This window comes from Callionymus lyra, chromosome 1 (genome assembly GCF_982586985.1).
Source record: "Callionymus lyra chromosome 1, fCalLyr1.hap1.1, whole genome shotgun sequence".
NCBI lineage: Eukaryota > Metazoa > Chordata > Actinopteri > Syngnathiformes > Callionymidae > Callionymus > Callionymus lyra.
In genome coordinates, this window is record NC_141818.1 from 10,893,737 (window position 1) to 10,918,260 (window position 24,524).

At 41.3% G+C, this 24,524-nt stretch overlaps 2 protein-coding genes across 7 annotated transcripts in view; one reads left to right on the forward strand and one right to left on the reverse strand.

Annotated features, from left to right (window-relative positions):
* Positions 1 to 92: 92 nt before the first annotated feature.
* rhbdd3 (rhomboid domain containing 3) lies at positions 93 to 2,796 on the forward strand. Of its 3 annotated transcripts, XM_087792864.1 has the most exons (7): positions 93 to 200; positions 265 to 466; positions 548 to 726; positions 799 to 931; positions 1,511 to 1,637; positions 1,763 to 1,999; positions 2,073 to 2,796. In XM_087792864.1, exons 2-7 carry the CDS (start codon positions 304 to 306, stop codon positions 2,248 to 2,250), a joined length of 1,017 nt encoding a protein of 338 aa, XP_087648990.1. In that variant the 5' UTR covers positions 93 to 200; positions 265 to 303; the 3' UTR covers positions 2,251 to 2,796. The 3 variants fall into 3 exon arrangements, with proteins under 3 accessions (XP_087648990.1, XP_087648981.1, XP_087648972.1); XM_087792855.1 differs by having other exon boundaries at positions 548 to 931; XM_087792846.1 differs by having other exon boundaries at positions 265 to 931.
* Positions 2,797 to 2,940: 144 nt separating this feature from the next.
* emid1 (EMI domain containing 1) overlaps positions 2,941 to 24,524 on the reverse strand; it is a 47,216-nt gene continuing 25,632 nt past the window's right edge. The window contains exons 4-17 of one of the 4 annotated variants that reach the window (XM_087792813.1): positions 14,652 to 14,744; positions 14,512 to 14,573; positions 14,302 to 14,434; positions 13,533 to 13,577; positions 13,328 to 13,435; positions 10,855 to 10,957; positions 7,978 to 8,060; positions 7,670 to 7,722; positions 7,539 to 7,601; positions 7,421 to 7,465; positions 7,284 to 7,328; positions 6,661 to 6,672; positions 5,105 to 5,189; positions 2,941 to 3,293 (exon numbers count right to left, since the gene is read on the reverse strand). In XM_087792813.1, coding sequence (XP_087648939.1) covers positions 3,160 to 3,293; positions 5,105 to 5,189; positions 6,661 to 6,672; positions 7,284 to 7,328; positions 7,421 to 7,465; positions 7,539 to 7,601; positions 7,670 to 7,722; positions 7,978 to 8,060; positions 10,855 to 10,957; positions 13,328 to 13,435; positions 13,533 to 13,577; positions 14,302 to 14,434; positions 14,512 to 14,573; positions 14,652 to 14,744 — 1,064 coding nt within the window. In that variant the 3' untranslated portion in view covers positions 2,941 to 3,159. Of the gene's footprint in view, positions 3,294 to 4,832; positions 4,924 to 5,104; positions 5,190 to 6,660; positions 6,673 to 7,283; positions 7,329 to 7,420; positions 7,466 to 7,538; positions 7,602 to 7,669; positions 7,723 to 7,977; positions 8,068 to 10,854; positions 10,958 to 13,327; positions 13,436 to 13,532; positions 13,578 to 14,301; positions 14,435 to 14,511; positions 14,574 to 14,651; positions 14,745 to 24,524 lie in introns of all 4 variants that reach the window. The other 3 variants (XM_087792804.1, XM_087792824.1, XM_087792833.1) reach the window with 3 other exon arrangements.

The window sequence follows — 24,524 nt, forward strand, 5'->3', positions numbered from 1 at the left end:
CACTTACATACTGAAGCGTGAAAAAAATAAATAATAAAAACAAAAAAGGTTCACTAGGGGGCAGCAGAGAACCTTTATATTATTTATCAAATGAAGAAGACATGTTAGAAGCCGGATGTTTTTCTGGTCAAATCGCCGTAAGTTTACTTTTTTTAGGTGATTTATCTTCATCGCCGATGCATAACTCATCGGAGTAACAGGTACACGTTTTTAAAAATCGAATTATATTCCCAGTTTTAAATTGGATTCATTGTTTTTACACAGCATTATGCGGACACGGATCGAATGTGCTAAAATCCAACCATGCTTCATCGATTCTTGTCGACCTGGTCCTGGTTTGGATCGGATCGTCGTGGGTTCTGTCTCGGCACGTGTGCGATGATAAGCACGATGGTCCTGGTCTATGCTGGGGGAGTTCAAGCAAGTCTCAGTCTGGGTCCTGGAGGAGACTTCCCCAGGTTCAGAGGTACCTGCATCTTCTTGCTCAAGTCTTCTCCACCATCATTACTAAATGTGTTTTTTATCTTTCCACAAATGTTTGTCCCAGATGTGTTCCTGTACGCTGTCAGTCACGATGACCTGCCCTCTCTACTGGTCAGTGTGGCCCTGCTGCTGCTGGTCGGACTGACTCAGGAGCGTCGCTGGGGAACAGTCGTCTTCCTCGCCCTCTCCATCTTGACGATGGTCTTTCTACCTCTCGTCTACACCCTGGTGCTCCATGTCTTAGTGGGTGAGCCCAGCAGGATCTGTGGCTACTCCGCCGTGGAGATGGCTTTGTTCACGGCTCAGTGTCGCCAGGTGACACAGAGGAGGCTGCTCAGGTGTGTTCCTGTCTGGTTCCTCCCCTGGTGTCTCCTGCTGCTCTGTATGCTCCTCCTGCCCGGCACACCTGCACTCCTGCACTTCTGTGCCATTTCAATTGGCCACAATTGTATCCTTTTTTATCACCTCTGTCTAGGAGGCTATTTTCAAGCCATAGATTACTAAATTATGTTGGTGTTCTGTTGTTCTAGAAGTGTTGCACGTCTCTTCTAGTTTACTGAAGCCCTTTACTCAAGTTTTAATTAAGACAATGAGGCTCTGTAATCCTTTAAATTCTTCTTTTACTTTAAATACACTTTTATTATTCTGAAATAAAAGCCAGAGCTCAACTACTAAACACAATGCTGCTCCTGCATGAATGGATTATATATGTATAATTAATACTTACAGTTTGATGTTCAGAGATTTTGAAAGGATCTGAAGTTACTGTGCAGCATTTTTAAATATATCTCATTATTTATGTGAAGCAATAAAGGTCCTTAAAGACCCGGGAAACAAGTGAACAAAGTCGGAAGTGAGTGAGAAAAGGCTGTTATGGCAACAGATCCCAGTTAGCATACAAGAGTCTGTACATTAATACATTTATTATATTTTATTATATTAAAACATGATGTTCTCTGTTGTAATATGTTTTGTCCAAGATATATCTGTTTTCATTTTTGTCTAACTTCTTTAACGGTAGACTCAGATAATCATTCTTTCATGAAGACCCTGCAGGAGCTGGAGCAAGTCAACTTCTTGAACTTCATCCCGGAGTCTGCATTTATTTCCACTTCAGCCCGTCTGAGTTTACCCACGTATAGTCTCTCAGCCAGGTGTGACTCACGTGATTTGTTGTTCTTATTCTTTTTTATATACATGCAAATAGAAACCAGAAATGACTCATTTGTGATGTTGAATGTTTATCTATATAATCTATTTTATTCCCTTCCGTCCACAGATCATCGTCCTCACATCAGGTCTACGCCGCTCCATCTCCTGCGATGCATCCTTCAGTATTGAACCACCACCCGTGGTTAGATGACGTATCTTTCCCTAGAGGAGAAGGATCGGCTTCAATGACTGAGGCGGAGCAGCTGGAGGAGCAGATGTTGAGAGCCGCCATGTTTGAATCTCTTCACGGTGTTGCTGAAGATGCAAAAATCGAGCTCCCGAAGTCCTCAGTTTCGTCTCTGCGGTCAGTATCTTGCTCATCACAACAGTGACACATAATGTGAGTAATCATCATCATCCTTTTTTTTTTTTTTTAGACTCCAGCAGCTGGAGAAGATGGGCTTCCCCACTGACAAGGCTGTGGTGGCGCTGGCGGCGTCTAAGCAGCTAGATGGCGCTATTTCTCTACTCATCGACGATAGTGTTGGCGAACAGGCGGTGGTCGTCAGTAAAGGAAAGACCCCCCAAACACACCAGAGCACGTTGACGAACTGAAAGATGACGTTGTTTCGTGGACCTTATTTTTTTGTTTAAAAGTTTAAGAAAATACTTTTTGATTTTTGATTGAAAAGTTTCCGGACACAGAGACAACAACATGTTTTTAAAAAAAACAGTGAACATTTTTATTACATTTCAACATGGGAATCTTAAGATGGTAACACAACTGCAAGAAATAGTGTTCAAAATATAAAATGGTTACACAACAGCATACAACGACTACACTTTAAATAGTTCCACAAAATAAGAGGGGGACGAAAGTATCGTGTTTTTTAAATCTATGAACTAAATTGAAATGTGACCTTTGTCTGAGTTCTACTGGGGAAAATACGCCACAAATCACTTAACGCAGAGATGACTTCATGTTTTAGTGCACTACACAGCTCAGTACGGTGAAAAATACACAACAAAAGTGAATATATATATATGTAGAAGAAGTTGTACGTGTGTCCTGCATATTGTACATGCTCAACATACTTAAATAATGGAATCTCATTCGACTGCAGTTACATGATGAAGAAAATACAAAACTTCAAAAATCCAGTCTCTTTGCTCACATCTGATTCCTCCAGTTATCCATTTATGACCCTTTATTTTCCTTTTCTCACACATCAGCAGGTGACCCGAGGCTCTGAGGTACAGAGGGCTGATGGGAGGGGGGTGAGGGGGTGTCAGAGTGGTCATGCTCAATGGTCGGGAGACAAACTAGCTCTTGAGATCCCGCTGGTGGAGGATGGGGGATCAGTGGAGTTTCCCTGAGGTGTCCCCCAGCCCCGAAAATCTGACAGCCCAGAGACTGCTCTCAGATCAGGTCTAAATCTGCGGAGTGCTGAGGAGACCTACGGAAGGGGGGAGTCGACCCAGCCTGCGGTCCTCAGGGTGAGCGGGTGGGGGGGCGGGCGGGGATTACTTCCCTCGAACCTTGGTGTTGGAGGAGCGGAGGGAAGCGAGCCGAAATGGAAGAGCGCCTGCTCGCTTATCTCTGTAGAAACTAGGGGAGGATGTTCCAAACGGTCCGTCCCCAGACCCTAGATCAGGTTCTGTTGAAGAAAGACAGCAGTTGGAACCGGCCTCACTGTCCTCAGCGGGTCAGGACTAGTTTCAGGTGAAAGAAGGACTTCTGCAGGAGGGCCTTTTTTTTATCTTTGGCGTCTTGGTTTGTATTTTAAGAAGTTTCCAGAGAGTATCATAGCAAAAGACAAATACTTCTAATACTTGTATTTATTTAAGTAAATCTCATCATTATATTCATGCAGTTCATCACTCCATTTTCAAAATAAAAGCATTTTTCACAACCTGATTTTTTTGATCATGAAGTGGTCCTGAGAATGACTTTCAGGTTGTTTTTTTTAGATTTGGTGAGCACCAGTGAGAACCCATGAACACAGTCAAGGATTATTAAAAAGCCCATTTTAAATCTGTTTTCAGTGAATACATTTACATTCTACAAGTAGAAATATGGGCCCGAGAAATGAAGACATTTAAACCTAATGAACAACATTGTTAAAAATATAAACTAAAATGTAATGTCACCTTTGATATGGAGAATAAGGATGTGTTTCAGCCTTATTTTAAAAAAACTGATGAACATTAAATATATATTGTCAACAACGAGGTGTGATTATTAAAGTTATCACTATTGACTCCTTCAAGAAACATCTTAAAATGTTTTATTTGTTTAGGCTTTTCCTTGATTTTCTGGAACTCCTGTTGTTATCAGTTTTATGTTGACCTTTAAAGTATATACTTTATTGAATATTGTATTGATTGTTTAAGCGCTTTGTGACCCTGGTCTGGAAAAGTGCTATATAAATAAAAATTACTTACTTACTTACTAATGTATTATGGCATATATGTTATCGTTTGCTTCTGTCTGTTAGCATAATGACTCAGATATAGATTTGAATCAAACGTATTTAATTACCATCAGAATTCAGGAATATTCAGGAATTAATGAATAAATTCATTCAAAGGTCAAGAGGTGCAGAATAAGCTCCCGTTCTTGGTGGCGTGGAAGTGAGTTCCGGAACTATACTGCCACCTGCTGTCCAATCGAGCTCATTGCCACCAATGATAACAAATAAAAGTAAGTAAGTAAGTAAGTAATTTATATTTATAGAGCGCTTTTCCAGACCAGGGTCACAAAGCACTTAAACAATCAAAACAATACTCAATAAAGTATATACTTTAAAGGCAAAAGGCTAAAATGGTCCTTGAAATATAGATTAAAAGGTGTAAATAAGTAAATATGAAGACGTAGAACTATTTAAAAAATATTATAATCACTGTGTTTGAACTACTACGAAATATTTGGATAAAAGTAAATCTCATTAGAAAATATGCTTTAACAGTAATATAATAACTTTCTGCCAAATATGTCAGATGTTCCCCAGCCAGAGTGGATCATCATCACTGTGTCGAAGGCAGCATTATTCTCCACATTCCTTACGGCCCACGAAGTCACATTCAGCAGCTCAATAAAACCGTTCTTGACTCTTTTTTTCTCTCTGGTGTCTGCGGGGCTTAAATGTCAGTGTGGGTGAGAGCAGCGGGGCCAGAGTTTCTGTGGGTGAGGTTACCTGGCCAGATGATCGCCTCCAGCAGTGTCACCCTACGAGCCAGAAGCTCAAGATCTGCCTGCAAGTCGTGGTACATCTTCAAGCTAAGTTCCTATCAGAGAGTGACAGTGGGGGGGAGGGAGGCTGAGTGAGGGGTGGGGGGGAGGTAAACACCAGTCCAGGGGGGGTTTTGCTCGTGACTGCTGCCTGTCCCGGGAGTGTGTGTGTTCAGCCCCACGACACCTTTGACCCCTTGCCTAAATCTGACCCCTGCCTCCAGGCCTCCTACTCACCATGAATACCGATCATAGTCTCGAGGATTAAAACCCTCTCGGCTAAAATCTTCAGCGCCTCCCTGATCTGATGTATTCCGTCCCCCTGTGAAGATAGATACAGCCGTCAAGGTGACAAGCACAAGCCGCAGACCTGCTCGCCAAGATGCATCCGTCGTCAATACATTTCAGCAGTTAGAGGGTTAAAAAATAAACAGTCCAGCACTTTGACATCACGTCTCCTCTCGCCCGCTCCGTCCTCATTCTCCGGCCATGCTGCTACACGAAAGTCATGCCGGTCGACGTCAGCCATGCACTCGTGACGTCACCGTGGGATTACATCGGGGATTGAAACCCAATCATGCTATATCGCATTCCTTTTGTCGAGCCAGGCGTCTATTTTTAGACTTTTTATTTTTAAACCGGTGGACGCACGGTTATCATCTGACAGAATGAAACCAGAGGAAATGTATGAAAAAAAAAAACTTTGATCTTTTCTTCTACAAGAGGGAGGATTCAAAAATAGAAATGAAAGACAGTTTCACATCCGCATGCACAGACTCAGGTTAGTGACACATCAATGTTTGATGGACGAAGGCAAGAGTTAGAAATGATTTGTTATTTTAACCCAGACTTGGCTGTGATGATGTGGCCCCTGGTGAGGTCGAAGGTCATGAAGAAACTAACAATTATTTTTATTTGATTCATATTTTACTTTGTATTTATGTCTTATAATCATTGATTGTTAATTTCAGTATATTCAGCTTGATTTAATTAATTAATTTCATACTTTTTTCTCCTTTATCTATGCTTGTTCTTTTAAGTATATACTTTATTTAATATTGTTTTGATTGTTTAAGCGCTTTGTGACCCTGGTCTGGAAAAGCGCTATATAAATAAAAATGACTTACTTGCTTACTTACTTGAGGTCCCTAACAACTTAACCTCTTGCTGATTTGAATGATATCTTTTAATAACAATTAAATTATTTCAAAGCTCAGTACACTTGCCTCACTCTTGCCTTCAGTCCATCAACAGATCTTGTGATGTTAAGTAAACATCCAGGCGTTATTTCTCAGAGAACAAAGATGAGAAAAGGTTGATGTCATGCAGGAGAAGAGCTGTATCCACTCCACCCACATCAGAGCATGACGACACTGAACCAAACAGAACCCACAAATGAAGTGATTTGGCATATACATTTTTTTTTCTCCCCTCGACTCCAATTGATACTTTCATCACCTGAAGAGTGACTCAGCGCTTAAATGACCAATTCTCCATCTAGTTCCATGTATATGCCAAAGCCAGGTGCTGGAGAGGTGACTGTGAGAGGGAGCCGTGGGGGTACAGAAGCTTGCAGAGGGACAGCAGTCCGGAGCACCCCCCCCCCAACATCAAGAAAACACATCAACCACTTCACAAACAAGGTCACACAGAGATCGCCGGCTGAAAACAGGAAGTCAAACAGACTGACGTGGATTTTTTTTGAGAGTACAAGAGAAAAAAAAAACACCACAGGAAAAATAATCACAGCCTGGAACCGACAGAAGAGAGAACATAAATAAAAAATGTCTTACATTCAGATTGATCTTTTGAGAAAAAAGGTGAAAGAAAGATTGTAATTAGACAAACACAGATGAAAGATGCGTTTAAGATTTCGTTTGTAGTAAAAATGGAGGTGATTATTTTCTGTTTAAAATGATTTTTAAAAAGTAGTACATAACATTTAAACATTTTTTCCATTTTACTTTGCTGATTGGTTTCAATAAAATCTCATGACTAGTTTAACTCTTCTCTCCTCTACTCAACTTTGTCCATGACCACCCAACTACTCGGGGTCAGAGACGGCAGTTGCATTTATTTCTGAAGTACTAAGAGTACTTTTAAAGGCTCTATTAAGAGAAAACTGACCAAATTAAGTTTTTTTTTCTCCTGTAAACAAACGCTGACCGTCCTAGAATAGCTAGTTGCAGTTACATGGTTCGAACAGTGGGTGGAGCCAGAAACAAATATGGTTACGTTCCGTTGTGCTGCTTTAACAGACTGGACTAGCCGGGCTCTCAGTTTCTTGCTCTCCTCTGCTGAATAATAATTAGCTAGCATTAGCCAGAAGCCTTCATGTGGAAGGAAAGTGGGGAGCCGTGGAAATTCTTTCCCCCACTAATTTCTAAACTAAATGTGACAAAGACCGCGTTCTCACCGGTAAGCCCTTCTCTCCTGGCTCTCCCTTGGGTCCCGGTGCTCCCTAAAAAGAAAATATTAACCCATTACATTTAATACTCATGAAATCCAGATGATAAAATTAAAACCCCACGTTGCTTCCTACATCACACTTACAGTGTCCCCTCTGATGCCTCGCTCCCCTGGGTAACCTAAAGGACCCTAAAATATCAGAGCAGTATCAGAGTGTTAAGTGTCAGTCAGAGGGTCTTTTTTTTTTAAGTCCTTCACTCACTCTCTCGCCTCGTTCTCCCTTTGGTCCGACAGGCCCGAGTGCTCCGGGGTCCCCGTTTTTTCCCTACATCGTTAGATCAGACTCAGAATGAGACTCGGGGTTCAGATGGTCACTCAGAACATGCAGCTTACGTTGTGTCCCGATGGGCCAGGAGGTCCTGTTGGTCCTATTGGACCTGCAGGACCTGCGTATGAAGCCATTCATTTAGAAATGACAAACATCATAGCAGAAACACATCAACACCAAATTAAACAAAATTGTTTGTCAGATAAATGTGTAAATTTACTTGAATGACTATTTGTATTTTACTCTAACATCTTGGCTTGAATATAGTGTCTTGATATGTTAGGAAGTCAATCCTTTCAGGGAGGAAAAAAAAAGGTTTTTGGACGATGATGTTCCCTCCATTTATGGACACAATACAAGTGTAAACACTCACCAACAGGCCCCGGGGGGCCCTGGGGCCCGGGAATAGGCGACCCTCGTGAGTCATGGAAAGTGTTGGAGTAGAAGGGGTCCTTGCTTCGATCTGGAAATAAAGTGCAGCTGTTGAACTTTACAAGATTGGCTTCGAAAGAGTGAAAAAACTCACGAAAACCAAAGACTCAGCAGTTGCTCTGTGAAAAGATTTTATAATTCTTTAATCGTTTAAGTTACTCGATAATTATGTGGCGGGATGGAGAAGTGCACTGAACGTGAACCCAGTATAAAACTTTTTATTTTGGATCGATAAATGGAAACATTAAAAAGGGAATTGAGACTAAACACTGAACTTTTTCTTCTTAATAATAAAAAAAGACAATAAATTATTTAATAGGGTTTTAACCTCTGGCGGCCAGTGTTTGTCACCGAGGGTTCTCAACTGACTATAGTGTAGCTTTATCAGCAGAAATTCACAAAATTAAGAAGGAAAAAAAGACACACAATTAGTCGTTGGCATGAAACTTACTGTACCTTCTATTGTTTGCTTTGCAATGGAAATCTAATTTCCCGAAAGGAGATCTCCAGTGGGATTAATAAAGTCAATCTAATCTATTCTAATCATCTTTGATTTGTTTTGGACTCAGTGTATCATGAACGTTTGAATCATCATTTTCTGACCTCGTGGTGAAGTGTCAATGATTATAGAGCGCAGGGTGCCATCTAGCGGCCAACGAGGACACTGCATCATAAAAACTGATCAGCTGTCTCTCGACACTTCAAGGATTCAGGGTTTCTTACTGTATATGTTCAATATGAGGGGAGTGTAAATAAGTTTGTAGGCTCGGTCAACCAATAACTGATTCTATTCTATTATTCTATTACTATCTATTATTTGTTTATTAGAACTATCTTTCTCTTAGAAAACATCTGACGAGGGAGGCATCATTAAAATTGATCAAAAACTCTGCTACTATTCAAAGATCGTATCATGAAAACGGCACTCGTAACTCATAACCTGTCAGGTTAAAGCTTCCAACTTATGACCCAACATCTCACTCCTGCTCCTCAGAGGGAGTTTCCAGCTCTCACTACAAATACAAGAAACGAAACAAGACTGTTTCTGGGGGAAGACCGGCACAGTTGTCCATCTGCTTTGAAGAAGAAACATTCACAACCTCCAGGATGGTCGCGCCAACTGCAACACTCCCTTCAGAGACACATCTCTGCGTTCTGCATACTTTGTCCTGCCACAGAATCCACATCTGAAACCCCTGGACACGTCGACCTTGAAAAAAAAAAGACCCGCGCGGACCCTGGAACGTCTCCCACACTGTGTGAGAACTTCACATCTGGAAGCAGTTTGTGACCCGAGCGGTGGACAGGTTCTCTTCCGAGCATGTAAAGCTGGTGTCAATCTCTAAGCAACCGTGACCTCCCATCATCGGTCCTGTTCTACTTGGCTGCCGGACATCAGAGCGAGCGGGAGGAAAACTATTACCTCAATCCTGCCTGGTAATCATTTTTTGCTCGTGCTTGCTGTTATTTCCCTCCATCATTAATCTCCTTTTTGAAAACTACAGCGAGTCTTGAACTGCAAATATCAAGCGATTAGCTGTCAGGAGGAACAGCTTCTTTTAAATGCTACTTCATGTACTTCATGCACGTCTTGTGCACATGGACGCCATCAAAGACTCGTCATTTTCTAACTGAGGAATAACACGTGAGTGAATTCGTAATGGCTGAGAAAGCCTTCTGAACCAACTTGTTCCGACACAGCTGGACTGAAGATGAGTTTAATAAGTCCCTTCCATGACTCCGCCCGACGGTGAAGCTGATGCAGATGGACTTTACGTTCTCTTCTGACCTCTCCAGAGGAGTCCATAAAGCAAAGGTGAGAAAGTTTATGAGCTGCGACCGACGGTCTATACTATTTTCCAGAGTTCGTGGAACATTAACAGGAAATGGACGGAACTTTCCTGATGAACCGCTGCTCGTTCCACAGCCTTCACTTCACAATCCACGGTTCAATGGTTCAATAACTGACTTACATAACATCGTCAGTGAAAAGTGAAACAACAACTGAAACGGTTATCAATTATTGATTCTCTTGCTTTTCTGTGACATGAATAACATGTAAAGATGCATCATAGTTGCAATCATTTGCTCTTCCCATAAATTGGTGATTAAAAATGTTGGTTTTTGAAACAAGTCTAACACACACCGAGGAACTGTAAACCCACAATAGTTGAAATGACAAGTTGGCAAACCTGTGTTTGAATTAGTGATGTCTCTTCTATTCTGGGTTCTTTCTCATCAATGTGTTCTGGTCATTTGATGAGGGACTCGGACAGGAGATCATGGGGTCAATAAAGTCTTACTTTGACAGCGACAACTCAGAAGCATTTATAAAAAATATTAAAAGACAGGTACGACAATTGTATTCATACATATGTCTTAATTTTAATAATACATGGTTTTGTAAATCACAAAATAAATATAGTGCGGCTTCGTTGTATTACTCCTTGCACAGTAATAATACCGTAATACCGTGAACATTTTTGAGAGCATGTGTACCTCTTAAAATTGGTTCAAGGTTAGTAAGTAAAACCAGAATTTATACATATGGTGCACTGTTCTTATTTGAAATATTTAAAGCATTTGAATTGCACCTTACAGTTTTACAATAATGTAAAAGTATGTGATTGATCTGTTTTGTTGGCTATAATTAAGAACCTATTTCAAGTGGTTCTACAAGAATAGATAATTTGTGTCTGGAAGTTACTGGAAGGGCTTTGCTGTAATGGGATTACACGTCGGTTTCATTGAGACATGTATTCATTTAAATGCCCACATGAAGAGCTAGACACCAAAAGACTCATCAGTGACGAGGTACTTACGTTGGTCTGGTTCAGGGATGAGGGCACTAGCTGGTCCGGGTGGTCCTGGTGGCCCCGGTGGACCTTTCTGTCCTGGAATGCCTTGAGGACCACGAGGGCCTGAGCGTACAGAAACAACGGGTGAGAGGTTTCAAGGCCGAATGCTCAAGCTGGGGCTGATGCTGGGAAACTTCTTCCACATTAAAAGTCCAGTGCTCAACTGTTGACCCGATGATTCAACAATGTTTGATTGAAGCGACATATCCTGGTGATTTAAATACATTCCCAGATACTTGCAGATAGTGGTTCCCAATAAATCCAGGACAAATGAGTTCCTGAGTGTAAATATTCAAGCTACAGACCGTGGGATTCGGACTGGTGAGCAACATACATACACATCAGCGGCACATGGGTGACCCCAAGAAATGAAGAGAGATGTGGCATATTTTTGTAGCGATATAGTAATAAAATGAATCAGACTTTATCTTACATAGAGTTCTGTAAGAGGTCCTGTTCTCAGATGGACAATAATGTTTTTGTTTCATTAGACTCTTGTTTAGAGATAGTTACATTTCTGTTTGCACACACGTGCAGTTGAATCAGAACATATTCATCAGATTATTATGATTGTTCCGTGGATTAAACTGATGATTCATTGTTTGAAAGAAGCGATGGGAAACTTTTTAAAAGTTAAACAAGGCTCAGTATTACTGGATGTACCGTGAATAAACACCATTAGTGGGATTAGTGGAAGACCCACACACAGACAGTTGCCTTATTCTACTGTTTTAGTGTAAACAGAAACATTTTGGTAGTTTGTTTATTTCAGGATTGCTTAATATAATCCACACAAATATAACAGAGATGACAATATTCTTTAATTCTTTCCAGTTTTTGTTACTTTATTATAATCCTTAAATGATAGGTGGTCAATTCATGATGTAAACCCTCTTTCATAATCTCTACATAACAAACATAATTCACTGGACCCCACTTTGATAAAACTACATCTAAAAGTATGATGTAATATATGAACATTCAGACACAAATTGGTCTAATATGACACACAAAAATCTAATACTTATTTGGAAAAGATTACTTAAATTAAAAAAATAACAACAATGAAGGCTCCAGTTTCAGGCATGAATTGATCAGTTATTGGGGGTACTGCAGCTGTTAAAGGGTTAATGAGATGATCTCCCATTTTGCAAAAACTAGAACAAACGCAATACATTTGTGGACCCTGAGGAAAAGTTAGTTTTTGTGGGCAGGATTTGTAAAGCTTGCTCACAGAGTTCTGAAGAACACCTATCCACCTTTAAATTATACTTTAGCAAGACTTTTAACCAACATTGTAACAAAATCTGAACCATAATAAAAAGTCGATTCATCTTCCTTAACGTTAATCTGTTCGTGGTTTAAAGAGGGAAAAGAATGTTCTACTATTAAGTCTCACTAAGATTCTTACATCTGATCATTGAGACACAGTGCTGTGGTTTGAGTGATTTTTGGATGGTGAAATGTAAGGCCTAATATTTTATAAACCCAGTAATGAGCAGGTTTGATGAAATACTTTGAAAATAAAAGTTGACTTTTTGCACTGCTCTTTGTCACGGCTCTGACATTTACTCTCTCCGACCCGGGCGCATGGATGCCTGAACAAACTTGGTTATAAACTGAACAAATAGAGATGTGTGATAAGAAAAATGTAGGCCTGGATTCGGGACAAAGCATCGGTTTGGCCACTTAAGAAGTAATGGATATGAGAAAACAATAACACCACAGGCATATGGAAAGCATAAGCAGCAGGGATTTGTGTATATATAGCTCAAGTTCATTTCAGATTGATGTCACATGGCGCGTTGCTAGGAAGTGGGTTTGTAGAGTAACTTTTGCTCTAAATCCCAGTGTTGCCCAGCAGCAGGTACTGAACCAGGTCATATGTTCCCCTGCACAGAGAGGCGCTCCCTTTCTGATCCTGAGAAAAAACAGCCTATAGCCAAAGCAGATGTCAGCGGAGATTGACTTTTGAAGTCCAGACATTTAAAGTTGTCCCTCAACAGAACCAGCATGAACATGGATATGTGTGCCTGTGTGTTTATGAGCTAGTGTGGCTACTATTTTAGAAACCTTGCGTTTAGATTCTTGTAAGTTGGCGGGACTTCAGGGAAACGTTGGGCTGCTCACCACTGAAGGGTGTGTTGGTTGACCATCGTGGTTCAAGAAGACAAATACTTTGAGATCGCTTCAGTTTCCCAACCAGACCTGGGTAAACACTCCACCACACACACGTCTTGACCCAGAGACAACAGGTTAAGTGGCCAGACCAACATGCCCGCCACATATAGCTGCTCCCCACAGTGACCTCCTTGTCTTTTTTAAGGGACTCACATTTTTTACGACAGGGTTATCAGCTATCTCTGTCAACAGCTCGTAAGACAGGCTTGACTTAGCTCCCTATTGTCTGTTTCGGAAGGAGTAATGTCTCACCTGCCGGTCCTGAGATACCTTTGCTTCCAGGGCCTCCAGATGGGCCCCTCACCCCAGAGTCGCCCCGGGGCCCGCCGGGACCTGGAAGCCCCCGAGACCCGGGTTTACCTAGGAGGAGGAAGCACTCATGAGTAATCATGGAGTCATAGCTGGCCCATTTAAATGCCTTTACGTCAACAGAAAGGAAACCATTGCGAGGATTTACCATCTCTGCCAGGAAGACCGTCACTTCCCTTTTCACCCCGAGGACCTGAAATTAAACAGACGTTCAAACTGATTGCTCCACAGATATACGGTATATTTTCTTGTAGCCGTGTAATGCGAATTTGATAATTCCTCCGTCAGGATCTATTTCAGCTTATTTTGGAATAAAATTAAATCGTTTGTCAAGCATTATTCAACAGAGTAGGATTTAAACGTCGTACAGATATTCACAAGTACGTCTTTCCAACCTGTCTTGAATTATGTCTTCTCGTCTTCTCGTCTCAAACTATTTCTGAATTGATATAATGTGAATGTATGACATGAAAAAGTACACATGTTTAGGTTTCTCATTTCGGGGGATTTGTCATCAGTGCTATCAGAACATTGAATGGTTGAATTTAAAATTTAAAATAGAATAGAATTTGTTTTATTTTTTGAATAACTGAATTAAAAGAAGAAGAATATTTTCTGAATGAATTCATGATTTTACACATTCATTTTTATATTCTAATCTACTCATTTAAAAATACATTCTAATTATATCCTGTTAAATTCAATCTACAAATGTTGGTAATAAAAACACTTCCATAAAAACATTTGTAAAGTTAAATTCAACCATTCAAACTTGTGACGACACTGATATACTTCCATACAACATGAACATTTGCCTTAAAATGCCACTGAAATAAACACATCTGTTTTTGAGTTATTTTGTTAACAGACCAAACAGACATTTATGAATCTTGGATTTGACATCACGTGACACGTACCGATTGGTCCCTGCTCACCCGGGGCCCCTTGAGCAGCTGTGAGGCCCATCAGATTGGACACTTCTGGTGACGTTTCCCCTTTCACCTGAAGGTGGCGATGAGATATAGCTGCCGGGGTGCCGAGCGATTGGACCTGGCAGGTACGAACCAAGCACAAGCGATGAAACAACATGTTTCGTTTAGATCGATCACATTTCAGGCGAGACGAACCTTCTCCTCCAGCGAGTTCAGTCGGTCGCTCAGAGCTGTGATACGACTGCAGTTGAGACAGTCTGGCAAATAAAAAACATGGTCAGAAGAGCTTCTTGTATTTATTTGCAGTTCGTTCTCAAAGTAGAAACAGTTCTCACTGGAAATTGGCTCGACTACTCGTGCTGGCTGGCGACGCAGCATGGACGGTTTCCTCACGGCCTCCTGAGCGACCAACTGGTTTGCTGCTGGTTCTGATGAAAAAAACACAAAAAACAAATGAGGAAAACATTCATCGAACTAAAAAACTCTTCATTATATGAGAAACATGGACATTTCTGAAGCACAACAGTAAAGCTAAGAAGCCACAAAGGACATAATTAAGTATTGACAGAGGAGAAAAGTTTATTATTTTCTTCCAACAACATTCAGTTTACTGCATGGCCATGTGTTCGAATCCCCAAAACAGCAACATAAAACCACATTTTATTCAAGACTACACCCTGATTCGTCGATAGTCTGCACGATAGACCCGTAAATGAAACATGTAATGGGTTATTATGGGTTTCTTTATGGGTTCAAAGGGAGACTAGAGGCTATCTCAACTACTTGGGTTTAGAGGAGGACCACCCATCTCAAGTCATTAAGACAATTCATTACTGTAGGAAAAATAACGTGTTCATATTATTTAGGAAAAAAAATGTATGACTGTATCCTCTCATCCTCAGTATCTGTGAAAATTTGCATGTGAATTGATGATGCCGATTTGTAAGCAAATAAGAACGAAAGGATTATACAGTGCTGTCGAATACAGTATCATGAAAAAATGTAATTTTGCGATATACTGCCCTCTCAATACTTTCTAACACCTCTAATATTTACCCTTTATTTTAATGCAAACTTTTGTTTCCTTATGGCTTAGTTTGAAAATCAAAGTTGTGCATCATATTATTTTACCATTGAATGAAAAAAGAAGTTCACAGACAAAAAGAAGAGGAGTTGAGTTGTGCCCAGAGAATAAATATTCAAGAGTTTTCATGAAAAAGCATTAAAATACATGATAACCAAACAATTGAATACTTCCAGGATCTAAAAAATGCACAAAACAAAGGTAGGATAGATTTTTTTGCCAATCTTTCTATTATCTAAGATTTGTGTTATATTGGAACATTACATTACAGAGTGTTGCTCTAAGTTTAAAAACATAAAGTTAATATATTACAAACCTAGAGAAGAAAAGAACTCTTGGGGGATAAGAATGAAAGAAAGTGAACTAATCTCATAAAAGCTTCACGGACAGTTTGAATGTTGGTCAATGACGGCACAGGAACAGCGTGATATTGTCCAGCTCCAGTTGAGGAAAAGCATTTGCCTCCCAGTATCTGCTCTCTGTCATCGAGAGCAACTATTCAGCCAAATGTGCTGATAAAGTTTGAGGCAACTTAACTCTTGATTTGTGACATTCACCAAAATGTAATTTTAATACTGCTGCTTGCATTTCTGGTTTATTTAAATGCTAAACTGTGCTGTCGTTTCACATTTGCTCACTTCCTCGCGTCCCGGGCCGAGTCTAGATTTTCCAGCCGCCACATCACCCGAACCTGCTTTAGCTTTAGCATCTCTCCCTCCCCGTCCGTCCACCTCTACTTCCTCTGCATCACAGATGTCCGACCGGCTCTGTTTCTTGGTCGGACTCGTGTGCGAACCCTGCCTGTCGGCTGTTAAATGTCTGCAGCGAGTCCCTGTTGATGGATGAGTCAAAGCTACCAAATGAAAACCTGCTATCAGGCCGGTGGGGTCAATGTGTGTTTAATCATCATCACAATCATTTGCTGGTTTGCAACTGATCTACTTTTGAGGACAAGTCACTTGGCTGGAGGACCAAAGAATCTTTCTAATCCACGAGAGCATCGGCTTTTTAAGAAAGACACGACAGCGTGCGCCCAGCTTCTCTGCCAAGTTTGCCTTCTTTCCTATGAACTCGCAAAAGGCCCGCAGAGAGAAATAGCTTGAAAAGACAAACAATAGTTTCCTTGTGCAGCTTCTTTCTCTCTTGCCTTCATTTTATGAAGTGTGGGCGTTTGTGTCGCCGGGCTCTGGATGTTTTGAATGGGCAGGCATTTGGAGAAAAGCAAGACTAACTTCCTTTTGTCTGACTTGGCCCCCGGCTCTGGATGAAACCAGGTGCTCGTGCTCCTTACAAGAGTCTTGGATCAGCACCTCATTACAGCCAGAGGGAAGCCGGTCCTTCCAGTCAGCCGGCGGCCACAGAACCCGAGCCCGGTCCAACTCTGGACAACTGTAGCGATTCACTCCCAGACGGAGTTTGTTCATTTTGACGTTTCACACAAATATGAATTCATCTGCAATGTAAATTGAATCGGGCTAAGCTACAAAAACAATAATATTTTACTCCAAGACCTCTTGTTATACAAAAGAGAGCACATCCATCAAAGTACACATCGCACATGTTATCACTATTTTAGGCTCGCTACCAAAAACCACAGCCACCCCAGAACCACTGAACACACAGAGGAGGATTCGACCGAGTGAGGAGCCGAGACCTCAGACGGTCACACTCCAAGGATGAACACGTCTGTTTGTGTGAAGTTGTTTTTGTTTATACTTGACCAAAGACTGAAGAAAAGACAAGGCTAGAAGTTTTTAAAATAAGATTGACCAAAATTAGATTGGATCCTGGAGTTCAAGTCTTTTAAAAGTCAGTCTTAGTTGAGATTCCTGATTTATAAGATGACACCGGAACAGCTACACCTGACAGTAGACAAGCAATGGGACGATACATACCTCTGCCAAGGAGCTAAATCATACCACTTCTAGAAGACAAGCAATATGTTGATGTAAATAATCATTGAACTATATAGAATGTTTATTTAAGAATTATGAATTAAAGGGAGGTTAACATTGTCTAATAAACTAAATTAAAATCTTATTTAATTGAAATAAAGTGATTTATAAAGGGGTGTGTTATGTGCTTTGTTCTCCCTGAGTGTGTGTAGGTTTACATAGGTGCGTGTGTGTGTTTTGTATAAAAGGCTGGAAACTTGTTCAGTAAATCTCTCGCCCTAAGCAGTTGGAATAGATTCCATCCCCTTATGACCTTAACAGGGGGAAAGCAGTACAAAATGAACCAATAATTTGAGTTCAGTTGAAGAGTGAATGAGCAGCAGTGGTAAGAAGCCATACAACTGGATGACAAAACCCAAAGTAAAATCCACTGTTGCACAAAAAAGTGTAAATGAAAAAGGTTTAAGGGAACCTCAGCTCAGGAATCCAATGTTGGGGGTTCTAGGTATTTCTCTGAAAATAATGGGTGTAGACTGATTGAGACCATTTTAAACAATAGCTGGAAAGTCAAGGTGAGATTGTTAGCAGCTTTATTTCAAGCACCTAACAAACTGGATCTTTAAAAAAACTACCTTGCTCATGTTTGTGGACGCATGTGCTGAGAAGGTTTCCCTGCAGTTCGGGTCACAAACATGACTGGATTTAATTATCAAGAGGCTTTGGATAGGAAATCAAGCTTCTGCCCCCCACCACCACAACCAAACATCCCCCCTGTTCCCTCAAGAGGTAGTACTTTGAAGGGCCAAATCCCCCTCACCATAACATGAGCCACGAAGAGTTCTACACCAACAAACACGAGTGAAGTCTGGAGTGTGACGAGACGCTCACTCGAGGTGACAACAATCTTCATTAGAGATAACATTTATCGCCCGCACCCTTTGTTCTCCGTGGGCTAATTGCCCCTGCATGGGCGGTCCGACCGGTTGTGTGAATGTGTTTGACCTCTTGACCTCAAGCTGCACTGGACTCCATAATCAGCGACCGAGTCACAGAACTTGATTAGAGGAAGAACCCCACGGAGAGTTCAGCGGGCCGGAGGGCGTCCTGACATCAGCCTCGTCCTGCTTCCATCTTCCTGGAGAACAATCACATGCAGCCTCTTGTTTACAAACACTGAGGCGCTGCGATTGTCTCGTGAGACGCAAGGTTGTTTTGGGGCTATGACAACATGCAGTGTAACGCACATTTAATTTCGTGTAGCATGTGGAGTGATTACGCTGCATACCTTCCACCGATTCCTTTCTCACCACAAAGGCTCTATTAAAAGTCATGAGGCTGTCAGAGGGTTCAGTGACGTCACGCCATCTTTGTAGAGATTACAGTACGACCCAGCAGCGAGGCGCTTGCCAAGAAGCGGGGAAGGTTCCGTCAAAGCCACACATGCAGATCAAAGTCCACTTCCTCTGCTAATGCTTTTATTAGCATCACCTTAACATGGAGTCAGACCCATAGCAACTCAACAGAGCATTCATACAACTCTAACACAAGTTGAACACATTTCTTACAACTATTTTTTTTTATTGCAGTTATTTTATTGCTTATAATTCAAAATATTTTGTATAAAATAAAAGGTAAAATTGTGAATTTTACAATAAAAGTGATTTCACCCAAAATTCAAACTTCACTACTTTTCTACTCACCCTCATGTCGACTAGGGGTTGGGATTATTTTCAGGGTAATCTGTTACTTTTTAGAGTTATATGTTAAAATCTATATCCATTTGAATGAAGAGACTGATGCTCAGTTGTCGTCGTCTTTATCTCCGTCCAAAATGACACATGTAAAATATCCATATACCTCGGTGGTGATTGTCTGTAAGGTCTTTTATTGAAGCCTTGACAAGAATTGTTTCAGAAAAAAAATAGTAAGTATATATTTTAAGCTCGTTTGTAGCAAAGTTTAAAAAATAACAAGCGATATAAATCAGAAGTTGCGAGCACTTACAGAGTCTACACTGGAAGCACTCATGAAATTTACCCAGACTACTTCGGGGCTTCAGGAACAAGGAAATGATATCCCTGCAATGACTGAGGATGAGAGGATACAGACAACTGATGTTCTGACATATTTGGTTTCAAAACAAATGAAAGCAGTTAAGACTAAGTCAAGAGTAAGAGTCAAGAGTGTGGTCTGTAAATTCTGAAACACCAGATTTGTTCCTACAGTATTGTAATATATCATAGTTTTTTTTTAACGTATTTTTCATAGTTTTATAAGACTGAAATGTGAAAACTTTTTTACTACGACATTAAATGAACAGTTTTCTACATTTATTTCTGTTGTGAATATATATATATTTTCAGAGAGTAGATGCTCATTCGAAGAAGATAAGGCAGCTCAACAATGCAATGAATCAAAATATACAGAATAAAATGAGTTTTGCATACATTGGGATTCATTCAACACTGTAAAACATAGAGTCAGACAGTCACAGATATGTGGTAACTTCAGACCGGCCGGACAAAGTGACCACAGCTGCAGCTGCTCTTCTCGTTCTATAAACCGTGGCGAGCGTTTGTGCTGTTGGGTTTCGTCTCAGAACCAAAACACAAGCCTCCATATTCAAGCTGTGTTGTTAAAGAGCCAAGTATTTTGGTTCCGCAGCAGATAAAGAAGACCCTCGGCCCTCACGAGCACTAGATACAGCCGCTCTTGAACACATCACGGTTTTCTCCTCCTTCACTTGTTCCCTGACATCCTCCAGCTTTAGAACCGCTGACTCAGCTTTATGAATGCTCAAGTGGGAACTTTGTTATTCTTTGGTGTGCCGCAGGAGGGTTCAGTAAACCACTTCTTTAAACACTGTTTTAAAGTGCAGAATGTTCTTTGTGGAGAGCGTGCAGCGGCTGAAAGCGCGTTCATCAAACGCAGACAAAAAAGCCTCTTCAACGCGCAGACACAGCAGAGCGTACGCTCCTGATCCATCTCTGTCTGGTCAACGATGCTGAGCTCAGCGCTGCAGCATCATTAGTGACCAGCTGCTGACACTCGACCTGCAGAGGTGTTTGTCTCTGTCTCCGCAACCCTTCGCGAGGATTAAGAACCGCGACTGAGCACGTACACAATAGGCCGGATGCTGATGGAGCAATTTCCTCCTCTGCTATAGAACACCGGGATGACATGAGAAGAAAGCAGTGAACCGATCTGTCGATCCTTCGGGGGTTGTTTGCCAACTTCATCGATTTCTACTCTCAGTTGACACGAAACAACGTAAGAACATTTTAACTTATTTCCTGAACTTACGGTAGCAAGGATTTGAAATCTGTTAGCTGGAACTTTGCTTTGACAAGATGTGTCAAACCAAGATCTGGACCATGAAGTAACTTTATGATTTGCTCCAAATCAAAGAAGATTAATGTTTGTTTTTTTAGATATTGACCTCTAAATATGGCTGTGTTTACGACAAGACGATGTAAATATTCTATCCATGTCAATTATTATCAAGAGACTTCCAATAAGAAGAAGTTGAGAGACTTAATGGATCGCAATCAAACCCAATACTTCCTTTTGAAGACAGTTAGGTATTTATATTTTGTAACCTGAAGTAAAATATTTTATATGTTGAGTTTAACACCCACGAGTTAGACTCTGTCCCACAAATTTCATGCATGTAATTGTATATTTTTTATTTAGCAAATGCCATATCAGACAATGATATATATTGCCAATTATTTACAGGACTATCTTTTAGAAAGTTATTACAACTGTAGAAAATAAATATAATAATAAATATTTATGAATATAATAAAAAAAACTATGAAAGGGAAACAAAAAAGGGAAGTTAAAGGTATTTATAGCGCAGTCCCTCTGACCAGTCTCTGACTTCAAGCTGTCAATCACAGTTTTGGTCCCTGGTTTGCGATCCTATTTCCCAAGGTTCCCTTTATTAGGTGATCGGCTTAAAGGGTGGGACACACTTCATCATTTCCTTCCTAAGGAATTGCTGCGTAGCCTCCCCTCCTCTCAGGGTGTTTATATGTAATTACAGGTGAGGAGCCCAGAGTCAACAATTGTTCCTGTAACTGATCTTCCAGTGAAGCCGAAATCCGTTTAAAAGCATGTCACGTTCGAGGGGAAAAAAAAAAAAGTGAAACGAGGCTGTTGGTCTGCGTCTGCTGGAGTTTACAAGTCTACGAGAGGTGTCGCAGGGACCTGCTGCAAATGAAACCATGTAATCCAGGACCCTGAGGTGAGAGCCTGCGGGGTCAGAGAGCTTCTCACCTTCCTGCACACCTCTCACCTCATCATCATACAAATCACCCCCCCGAAGCTGGACCTCCATCACATCCAGACCAAAATAAAGGTTCAACAGATGGTTTTCTTAGAACTAATCCGGGATCAATCACTCGGTTACATCTTAATCAATGAGCAGGAAATGTTCTTTTCTTTTATGTCGGCTGCGCAGCGTTGTTTGTCAAACCGTACTCAGTTTTTCCATCACGGGCCAACTCTCACATCAGTCCTTTCAGCTCCTCCCGCCCATCCAGATGTGCACACACAGCCTCTAATCTATCGCAGGAAGGAGGAGGGTTCCATTCCTCCCCTCCCAGACAGGACCGTCTTAACCTCACCTTCCCTCTCCTTCTCTGTTGTTTCAGCGGTGATGCTGATGGCAGTGACAGGATCTACATCTCGCTCCGGCGGCTCCCTCACCAGCAGGCGCTGGTGTGTAATTACAGAGCTGGCCCCCGAGCTCTGACTGGTGGGGTGACTGCTGACAGGGGTGTTTGTCTGGCCCTAAGATATGTGCGCACTTTGGCATTCCGGGATGGGAGTCTGGCCTCGCCGGTCAAGGACAGCTGAGTGGAAAACGTCTGTCTCTGCCCCCTCTCTCGGCTCAAATCCTCACTTGCTGCCGATTGTTTTTTTCTCCGTCACAACCGTCTCTCCTCACCGTATTTGATTTCGCAATCATTCACCGACATTGGCGGTAATAATTGAGCGATCCGTGGAGCGCTGGTTGAAGGGTGTAGGAGTGCGGCTACGTTTCTGCTTTTTTATCGCGAACAAAGGCGACTGTTGGCCGGCCCACATGCCAGCATGTTGTCGGCAAACCTCAAGAAACTCTGCCGTCCGCGCAGAACGCAATAAAATAGCCAAAAACATTTAATTTAACAGAGGAAGGACTTTCATTTTCTGCTCGACACTCAAAGAACAACAGGAACTGAGCCGTAATTTCCCCGATTGTCCCAGAGGAAAACAATTCTGTGGTGTGCGTAAAAAGGCTAAAGTTAGCATCGGGCACATTTGTAGGACGCGGAGAGAAACGACTTCAGATAGTGTGTGGTCATGAGTCAAACCGGCAGACTCGACTTGAAAGTCACTGCAGTCGTAAAACAGCAGAGACTGACGATCCAGTGCACACCCTTGACTTTTATTAAGAGCGACGCAAAAACACTGTGGCCTGATGAATCCCGCCGCCACCCTCGCGACCCCGCCTGACCTCAGCGACAGCCGCTTTGTAAAATTAGTGTCACAAAATGAGTTGGCTTTTTTTCCGATCATGTGCAAAGTCTCCTCTGTTTCTTAGGTTGCCACAGACAATGGAGAGTAAACCGTCTGCTGAGCAATAGAGGACAGACGTAAACTTCCACGATGCTTTGGTGTGTCAGCGACCTCTTCGTATTAAAATTCACCACAGCAGCCACAAGCTGCCGGTACACATGAGACAACTGAAGCCAGAATTAAACATCCAGTAAACATAACATAGTGTTGCGTTATTGCTGCTGACATTTAATTTTTCTTTTAGCGTAAACAGGTTTAAGCTCTTCTTACACTTGAATCATCTCAACTTGGTTTATGTTTAGACGATTTCATGTCAGAACCTTCTTGTTTTAGTAACTTTGCCACGTCTATAACGACACAGTGTTTTGTTATGAAGCTAACAGAGTACATTCGGGAGACTTACTACTGTACTTTTAAGCATTTAAACTTGTAGCCTCCACTGTCTTGTGCTGTGACGTACGAATGAGATGCCATGAACCACTAAGACTTTCCTGTACATATGCAGAAAGTGCAGTTTGTTTTCAGTTAATGAACGTTTATTTGGGAAATATTATCTGTATGTTGGGAAATGGTGATGCACCTTTTTTGCACAAGCTTTAATCCAAAAATCTGGAACTCTGGAGGCTCTCTGGAACTGGGAAATGTCGAGACTCATTGCAAGACAAAAGCTTTCAGCGGAAATAAAAGCCGAACGCTTGAACTTAGATTGCTTTTATTTTCTATCTAGCTTCTTTAATGCTGTGTTAAAAGCACTGTTCTTGAAAAAAACATGTACAAATTGCAGTTCCAATTAATATTATTATTAAAGCACTTCAGCAATATTTGTGACGAATTTTGATAAATAGATACACTTTCCCTTAAACTTATCTGTGGACCAGAGAAAGACGCAGGAAACTAGAGAAGTAAACTTAACAGGCAGAGTCAACCATGATGGCGTCTGTAGTTCAGACACATTTGAGGAGACATTATTAAAATATTTCTGTATCGATGCTCATCTGCACCTTCTGTTGTTGAAGTCAAATTTCCACAACACAATCCTAGGGAGCATCGAGCTAGAGATGACTAAGTCAACTTTATAAACTACTTCAGGCTCAAGTGTTAGAATATGAGTTTAATATCAAAAATAAGATTCAGATGTAGGCTGTAAACTGAACCCACTTAAAAGTTGTGTTTGTAAACCAAAGCCTGGAGCGTTTATACAGTCAGTGTAGAGTTTGTTTCACCATCACAGGATCTTGAAACTTGGAAATGAATATCGCCTCTTTAATTTTGGTCTAAAGACAAAAACAGCTTTTTTGAAAGAGCTTTGGAGATTTGTTGGAAGTATCAGTGGGAAAAAGACAACAGAGCAGCTCTGTCCTGTGCTGGGAGGATTCCAACATCCCGTAATCAGAACTGGCTTACGATGGCAATCGCTGCGAAAGCAGACGAGCATAAGACAAACGTGACAAATAGTTATTGTATGTTGGCAAAGACGTCATTCTGTGTAAACAGCTGGAGGCCTCTGAGATGTTGGAGGAAGAGAGGTTTTTTTTGGATGAGCAGATGGGGAAAACCAAACAATATAAACATTTTGCATCTAGGTAGTGTCAGAGAAAAAGCAACGCTGAGGTGGAGTTTACACACACTGCTGCGCTCTGCAAAACATCCTGCTGGAATTCCTG